This window comes from Protopterus annectens, chromosome 4.part0, assembly GCF_019279795.1.
Source record: "Protopterus annectens isolate FY-2018-M chromosome 4.part0, PAN1.0, whole genome shotgun sequence".
Taxonomy (NCBI): Eukaryota; Metazoa; Chordata; order Ceratodontiformes; family Protopteridae; genus Protopterus; species Protopterus annectens.
This window is the reverse complement of record NC_056733.1, coordinates 695,680,507-695,689,933: the sequence shown is the minus strand read 5'-3', so window position 1 is coordinate 695,689,933 and position 9,427 is coordinate 695,680,507. Positions and strand designations below refer to the sequence as shown.

At 39.0% G+C, this 9,427-nt stretch overlaps 1 protein-coding gene across 1 annotated transcript in view; it reads right to left on the bottom strand.

Moving 5' to 3' along the window:
- The window catches only part of LOC122799533 (P2X purinoceptor 2-like), a 591,133-nt gene that overhangs the window by 57,385 nt on the left and 524,321 nt on the right, over nucleotides 1–9,427 (bottom strand). The window contains exon 11 of the mRNA XM_044068662.1: nucleotides 247–324. Coding sequence (XP_043924597.1) covers nucleotides 247–324 — 78 coding nt within the window. The remainder of the gene's footprint in view (nucleotides 1–246; nucleotides 325–9,427) is intronic.

Sequence of the window (9,427 nt, the reverse complement as noted above, 5' to 3'; positions counted from 1 at the left end):
AAGATGCATGCTGGTTTTCACTTGGCACAAGTAATGAAGATACAGTAACAGGAAAGACTGAGCATGCATGATATGAAGAATGATGTAACAAGCAATGAGGAGGCTAGGTCACCAAAGTCTTGCTAAGGATTGTGGAAAAAGACCTATCAGACAGGATATGGGAAAACTGCTTAGACTATTGTTTCACTGGGCTTGAAAACATTAATTACATTTTTGTATTTCTAATGAAAACATTCCATATAGTACCTCATCAAATTTCCTGTCACTGTAGACAGCATTTTTGTTCATAAAGGTCAGCAAAATCCAGTCACATAGGAAAGAGCCCTAAAAGAAAAAAAAGATGAATTAATTCTTATTCAGCAAACTTCCATGTATTATTATCTGTCAAAAACAGCTTTTTTCAACTTCCCAAGTTACAATGATTAATAGTTGATGTACATTTGCATTTTATCCCTTAATATCCACAAGACCTAACATGGCACAATTAAAGTGAGCTGTTGGCTGAAGTGCAGTGCATGTTTTACCATTCTCTGAATATTTATGCAACTCACTCCTTATATATCCATGAGATCTAACATGGCACAGTTAAAGTGAGCTGTTGGCTGAAGTGCAGTGCATGTTTTACCATTCTCTGAATATTTATGCAACTCACGCCTTATATATCCATGAGACCTAACATGGCACAGTTAAAGAGAGCTGTTGGCTGAAGTATGGCACACGTTTTACCATTCATGCATGTCACTCCTCATTTCCTCATTATACCAATGTCACTTATTTCTAACTTATTTCTAGGTGGACACAGAAACAGATACCACCAGAAAAACTAGCACAGAAGCAGCACTGCAGAAGGATTTTTGAAGCTGATTGTAATTGGGAGTGGTATATATTGTATTATATTATCAGAACATATTTTACTGCATTGCAATTACAATATAAAGAAAAGAGTCATGAACTGTAAAAGCATTAAATCCAACAGAAAAGTTATTGGTTCTCACCTCCTTTACTTCGGTATTGTGTAGCTTTGAGTAAAACTCACTTAATACACTGCTAATAGTTGTCCTGCAAAACATGTAGCTGTATTTAGAGGTGCCCTGTCTAGTTACCAGAACAAACTAATGAGTCATTGAATACAAAATAGGTTCATCTTAATTTATGGCTACCATCTGTTGCAAAACTAAATACGTGACTATGCAGTAATAGCCTAACCACAGTATCTGTGTTGGAGTTAAGGCACCAGCATGGAGTTTGGAGCCTTGGCTGTCAGTGTTTATGCACTGATACCTCAGCCTCTTAAACGGCAACTATGTATCTTAGTCAGGGCCAGTGATAGCATTTTGGGGGCCCACAGCAAATGTCAAGATGGGACCTCCTAGGTACTTCCAATCTAAGTATCACCCTGTCACTACCACCCCCTTTAAGCAATCTTTTAGTTCATGCTGCAAACTTTTAGGAGTAGTATGCACAGACTGACCTGCAGCTATGATGTTCTTATGACAGGACTATGTATCACACCGTGTTGGCTCATCTCCCAAAAGGGCTTTTACAGTTACTGGCATTTAGTTGCAACAACGATACATTGCAACAACTCTGTGTACATGTGTGGACTTAGGTGAAATGGCGTACTAGGCCCCCCTACACACACACCCTGCAGTCCTCCCCTCTGTCTCCTTCCCATCTTGGGCTCCCTATACCATGCACGGTACTTTTTTCTTCCTTTTCTCCCATTTTGCCTTCTGTTCTGCTTTGTCAAAATGCCATAACTTTCTATACATTCTGAATTGCATTTTAAAGGTTTTTTTTTTCTTTTTACGCAACCTTTTCATCCATTGATGGCTTGAACAGAAATTATGATTAAGGAAAGGAATTCATTGTTGCTGTTCAACTTTAAATTTCTTTGCATCCTTTCATCACACATTTCCTGACCAAGACAGTATAACAATAACCATTTAGGAAAATAAGCCAGGGCCCAAGAAGCCATAGGTTTACAGATGCTCTGGGATTCATTTTAGAGCATTTTTCCAGCCTTTTAATCCAAATGTGGTTTAAACAAAAATCATGAGTAAGAAAAGAATTTCAGTCTTATTTTTTTTTTTTCTTTCAAGGAAGACATAAGTTGTGCCCAAGGCTTAATGTTCAAAGCTAACAAAATAGTAGCTCACAGTAAACTAACAAACCAGTTGTTGTAGGGATACACAGGTCCTGTCTGAGAATACTTCTTGTCTTCCTAACCCAGCAGTTATGGTGTTAGATTAGGATGAAAGCAGAAGTTTAAATGGCCACAGTCATGTATTTTAAGTGACTGCTGACATACATATACATACCATGCTTCCTCACTCCTCACCCCTAACCTTCAAAGGCAGCTATCTGTATACATGCCTGATGTGTGACTTTGAAGAAAGTGAAAAAATAATGATTACTGTAATGTATTATACTTTTTTGCCCCTACACAAGCTATAATAACCTTCTATGTACACCTCTGAGTTCTGTGAGAAAAGTAAAAGAAGCATGACCGCACTGTCTTCAGGCCATACACAAGCTCTAATGACCTCCTGTGAACACCTCTAAGGTTTGATTATGATGAAAATGAAACCAGTAAAAAACACACAATCCCCAACCCCCCCCCCCCCCCCCCGCATAACCTACAGCAGCTTTCTGTACATACACATCTGAGCAGGGCTGGTTTTAGAATTTTTGCAGTTGAGAGCAGGAGCCATTATCAGCTTCATCCTAACAGGATCATATCACAGCCCTGTTCAGCATAAAGAGTGTAATCAGAAAATGGATACATTTTTTTCTCCTCATTTTTCCCAGTCAGCAGCAGCTTTTGTGGGGACCCCACATGGTCAAGGAGGATTAAAGGGGTTCCCCTGCAGCCACAGGTATTGCAGTTACCTAAAGACTGCTGTGTTAGTTTTAGTGCAGAGACTGTCCGCCAGCAGGGATGAACTAAGCCAGAAACACTATGTCAGTGGTAAAATATTTAATGGAATCAGGAAACCAGTTACTTGATAAAACAATATTACTATAACCAGAGATATATTTGAATTTTAAAGGAGATATAAATAAGAGTTATTACCCAGCTGGATTATTAGGGATACAAAATTGCTATACTAGCTTTTGTTGGTTTGACAGACATGTTACAAGATATCAAGATAAGGTGACTTGCTGTGGTTGGGGCCCCCCAGCAACTCCAGGGCTTGCTGGTATTTAAATTTGGCTATGATCTTGGTGATGTTTCGTTATCATCCACATTCATAAACCCACCATTCTAATTTCTTCAGGTTTCTGAAGTTTCACAGCAACACAGCTACTGAATTTGGAGCTGCGCCCTTATACATACAAAACCTGTGACAGTATGAAATAAAGGGCACACACACACACACACACACACACACACACACACACACACACACACACACACACACACACACACACACACACACACGACTCCAAAGGCAGTTTATTAATAGTTATTTAGCCTTTAATTCTGATATAACTGCAAACAAAATTAACTAATTTATTAGCAAAGTGTCTGTTAGTAAAGCAGCTGATCTGATTTGAAAGTACATCAAAACAAAGGATTCAAAATTCAGTTTAAAATTCTGCACCATGGAAACCAGTGACAGTGCAGTCAGGCATCACTCATTTATCCAAATCATTACTGTATAGACTTAGAGAGTGTCTCCAGACATTGAAACCAGGTCATTTTTTTGTACTTCATCACTAACAAACATACAAACCTGGACATGTAGAGCATTCCAAGTTAAAAGTAAACATGTATAAAACACATTATACAAGTAACAGAAGTAGCAATGAGAGAACTAGTTCACCCAAAATACTTAACTAGTAACAGGAAAATAGGGTAGAGTCCACACACCAGGAGGGAAATTCAGTCCACTTTATTCACCAAGAATGGAAGAAACCACATTATCTTTATTAGCCTGAATTTCAAACACACATGCTAAAGAGCACCAAGGTCCAGTTTCACTCCATGAGTCACATTGAATCATATTAGGAATCAATAAAGTAAATCTGGTTACACTAAAAGACTGAAATCATGCACATAAATGTGTGTGTGTGTGTGTGTGTGTGTGTGTGTGTGTGTGTGTGTGTGTGTGTGTGTGTGTGTGTGTGTGTGTGTGTGTGTGTGTGTGAGAGACACTTTTAAATGAATTTGGACCAGACTTTGGTGTTACAGAAGGAATTATCCTGGTCCAATATGTGTACGGCATAAGCATAATGGTAAAGGTATTGCATTGTAAAACAGAAAACCTAGCATAGCGAATAATCATTAGCAGGTCACCTATCATCATAGCGTTCATGACCTGGCTCTCAGTAGACCCAGTAATTAACACAATTAAGAATATTATAAAATAATTATTGGTGATGTGTAACCATAATTTTGTGAGGAATCTGGGAAAGTAAAATGATTACCAAAAGTAATTAACAGGTAACTGCTGCAAAGATGATCAATAACATGAGTCCTTATGCAACTGGTATAGAGATCAATGTAGCTATAGCTCTCTGTAATGATGAGCATTCCTTATAAACAATGTGAAGTGAGAGAAATAAAATTAAACTATTTAAAAAAAGAAAGATGACATTCATGTTTTACCCTGAAAATAAAGTAATGCAGAACTAGAAATGTGTGTGTGTGTGTGTGTGTGTGTGTGTGTGTGTGTGTGTGTGTGTGTGTGTGTGTGTGTGTGTGTGTGTGTGTGTGTGTGACGTGAGAGAGAGAGAGGAAGAAGTGTGTATTTATTAATTTACTTGTTAACCAGATGGGTGGACTGACAAAAGTTCTTTTTCCCCCATAAACCACACTCAAGAGATCCAAATAAGAGAACACAATAACCAGAATATAATTTTTTATGGAGTCACTTCTGATACTTGATATACTGAAACATCAAATTTCAGTATCACGAGACGAGAAGAACAAAACTCCAAAAACACAAAAAAAAAAAAAAAAAACGAAATGCAAAACAGAGAAAAAAAAAACACAAACAAAACACCCAACTCTCTCCTGACATAAGCAGACATAATAAAAAAAAAGAAAAACATAACATTGTTCTATGTTTATGCAGGGGGACAAGTCCCCCTACACCCCCCAAACCCCTGCTACTTATATTCCAAATCCGAGGTTGCACCAACACAAAAACAGCAATACACCTACCTCTACGAGCCCTACAATCCCATTACATACACACACTACACATGTAAAACATTCACCACTCACAACACCTATACACACACATCCTCACCTACCTACCCTAAACTACTCCTACAACTTCCAAAAACACTAAAAACATACACATCCCTACCCTAAATCTTTAAATAGTACACACTTACCTACATCTCCGAACATAACCGCACATTAGACCGGCATCTTCACCTCCCACAAACCATTAAATTTTAAAGTGACAGCATACTATAAATACAAACTGGGACACAACTACCACACATTCGACAAACTTAGATTAGACAAAGTGCAGTTTCAACCAACTGCACTTTTGTTCTTCTGGTCTCGAGATACTGAAATTTGATATTGTGCTATTTTGAATATCGGAAGTGAACACAATTTTTACATAATAATGCAATGTAATACATCAAAAATCATGGATCGAGACAAGTCAGTGCAAAAGTACAGATATGACATAATAAGTCAGCATACATTTCAGCCTCTTAGCACAAGAAATATGGACAACACCAAAAATAATGGGGGGACAAATGTTCAAAAATAGGAACAAATTTTAAATATTGCTCATATAGACTTTGATAGCTGACAGAGTAGTGGATTTTGCATAAGAATGCATTTTCTGAAGGGTATAGGTTCATAGGGTCATATGAGATTACTAGGCTAATGAACACAAGGGCCTTTTTAAGGCTAGCTATGCATCTCAAATCTCTGACAAGTTCTAGTAGCCTTGATAATTGTAAGCAGGGGCTTGGGAGATGAAACATTTACAATCAGGGGCCTGGGACATGAACCATTTACAGGATTCCTCTGTCCATTAGAGACATAGGCACCAAATGAGGGATGAATTTCCTGTTCCCTATCCAATTGTCCAAGTATCACTTGAACTGGGCTAGGGAGGAATTCTGTTTTACAGTTATGGGAAGCCTGTTTCAGAGAAGGAGTAGTCTCTGAGATACATTCCTGTCTCTCCAGCAGGTCCTATTTATATCGAGGGCAAGGTTTATGTCTTTAGAACAGATAATTATCTTTATGTTTGTTTTGTAGGAGGATCATCAGGGTGGGTTCTGACAATGTCTTATATGCCAGGCATAGATTTCCCCTCAATAGGCTGTAGGAGAATACAGGGATGGGGCCTTGCAGTGGTCTGCAAAGGACATGTTACTTATGCTGTATTCTTTTAGTGAGGAACCCCTGTGGATGTTCCAACTGTTGGATGTCCGTGGTTAGGCACATATCATAGGGGGCATTGTACTCAATGATAAGTCTGATGAATACCAAATGCATTGGATCAATGACTTCCTTGGACCTAGATGCTATACCTTTGTTTATAGGTTGCACAACATAGAATGTTTTTCTCACCACTGTAGACACATGATGGTCAAAGGCTGGATTACGGTCTATGTGTGTCCCCTAGTTCCTGACTACTGGAATTTGTTGTTAATATGATAGTTACCAGGAGTGGAGGACTTCCTGAAGGATACTATTATGCATTTCTTGGCATTTAGTTTTAATCCATGGCTCTAACACTAGTTATCTGCCTGTGTCAGCCTTTCCTGCAGAACATTTGTATCAGTGGGGGGATTCAATGACAGCTCCTAATTTGCAATCATCTGCAAATTTAGTCAGCCAGAGGCAACTGACATTGACCTTGATTTCAGAGAAGTAAATGCCAAAAAGGAGCAGACCCAGAACCGATCCCTGAGGGACTCTGCTTATAACTGGCCTCTTTGTAGAGCTGGACTTCCAAATTCTAACTCTGTGGGTCCTGTCTATAGCCAGCTGGCTATCTACTGGGTGGCATAATGGTTTGTACCGAACCTCTTGAGTTTGTCAACAATGCCCACATGTGGTATTGTGTCAAATGCCTTGCACAAGTCAAGGTAGGCAGTGTGAGCCCTTTTGCCCTCATCCATTACTTTGATGACCTTCTCAAAGAAGTCCATCAGGTTGAGTAGGCATGACCTGTCCTTGATGAAACCAAATGGGGTTGGGTCCAGTGTCTGGACTATGTCATTATTGATCATTTCCATGATAGTTTTTCTATGGCTTTGCATGTGAGACTAGTAAGACTTATGGATTTGTAGTTTCCAGGGTCTGTAGATGTCCCACCTCTATGCAAAGGGATGTCTGTTGCTGTTCTCCATTCATGAAGTATGAAGCCTGTTTGGAGGCCACAAATAAATAACAATTCAAGATGACCTGATAGGTCATGTTTCATGCTATGTAAAAGGCATCCTGGCATATTGTCTAAGCTCATCGATGCAGTGTTCTTTGCCTTAGAAAGAGCATTAAGCACTCATTCTCTAGTGACAGCAGGGGAGTTATATTTGATGGTATTTCCTAAAGGAAGGTTGAGGGGGAGAGAGGGGTAAAACTGGAGCTCAATTTGTCAGCCAGTAGGTTTGCTATATCTTCTGGCTCAGTATAGGTGGCTCCATTTACAATGATGTATTGCCTTTGAGGTTGCTGACGTAGATAAAGAATGCCTCCTGGCTGTCCTTGCCCTGGGAGACTAAATTTATCTCAATGAAGGTATGATGTCTGAAAATCAAATGTTTGCCACTACTTGGTGACTTCAGTCCTCAGTGAGTTACCAAAACACACACACACACACACACACACACACACACACACACACACACACACACACACACACACAATTTATGAAGAAAAGACCAAAATATGAGACAAAAATCAGGACATTCTGTGAAATTCTAGACAGCTGAGGTACAGAATTCAGCAATATACAATAGTATATTCAGAAAATGGATTTTCATACAAAGAAATGGATATCAAGGGCAATACCTTCACTCACAGGTAGTATCTTAAAACTGAATATTTACTACAGTAATAGCATTTAGCAAACTAAAGCCTGGAGTGAGGTTTGTCATATCTGAAACATAAGCTATTATATGTAACAGCTGCAGTTAAATTAAATAGAATCTCTTAGCATTTGTACAGATTTTCATGAAAGATAAGTTTTAGTTTTCTCTCAAAAGATAGATTGTTTCTTTCTTAACTCCATAGGTATGTAGTTTGCAGGCACTGGGTAGCTCCATGTTAAATCCTTTTTTCCTGTGGCTTAGTTAAAGAAGATGTTTTTTAAGGGACAGACGTTCTTTATCAGTTCCACAGTGGTTTTAGCTGTTAGTTTTGAGGAAAGTGGTGGGAATTTCTACAAGAGGTTCTCCGGTTCGATTCTGGGCTGGGGTGCCTTCTGTGTGGAGTCTGCATGTCCTCCCTGTGGTTGCATGGGTTTCCTCTGGGTGCTCCGGTTTCCTCCCACATCCTAAAGACATGCAGTAGGTGGATTGGACACTCTAAATTGGCTCTAGGTGTGAGTGTGTGCATGTGTGTGCCTTCTCTGGGAGGTTGGGTGCTGGGCTGGCAATTTGATACCGTAAAACTCCACTGCCAATCGTGAGCGGACAGATGATCCGCTGTGGCAATCCCTAACTGGGAAAAGCCGAAAGAAGAAGAAGAAGGTGGGAATTTCTACAATATCTGAATTAGAAAAACTGGCCTGTCCAGCTACTGTGAACCTGTTAGCCCTTTCTAGGAGAAGGAGGAGGAAACAGTGGAGGGTTTTGATTTTAGCATGAGCTACAACATTGTATATTTTGCTTATTTTGTATAAGGGATAAGTCTGCGGAGAACATTTGTGACAAGCAGTTCTTGCATCAGGAGAAAGTAAGTAGTTTATTTTACAGCAGTGTTTGAGCAGTGAAAGGACTTTGTTAACCACAACTTTTGTGTGAGGCTTAAAAGAAAGTGCAGGATCAATATACAGTCTAATAAATCTACTTGTGTAACAATAGTTTCAAGAGGGTATGTTTTTGTGATCTAGATGGGATTCTGCAGATTTTATTTTTAGTAGGCAATATTATACAGGTTGATTTTTGGTATTAATACTGAAGAGGTTTTGGGATAGCCAATTCCACAATAGTGTGAAACCACTTTGTAATTTAGCTAGTAGTGATAGCAGGGATTTGCCAGAGTTGAGGTGTATGTCATGTGTATGTCATGTATATGCCGTTGATGGAGTGAAGCTTTTGAAGGAGATTAAATAAAGGGAGAAGAATGTAGCACAATACTGATAGCTCGGGGAACCCACTTACTGGGGTTTTAATATCAAAGATGTTTGATTCTATGATAACTTGATGGTTATACAATATAGGTAATTTTTGAATCACTTCATTATTCCACAATCAAGGTTTATTGATTCTAATT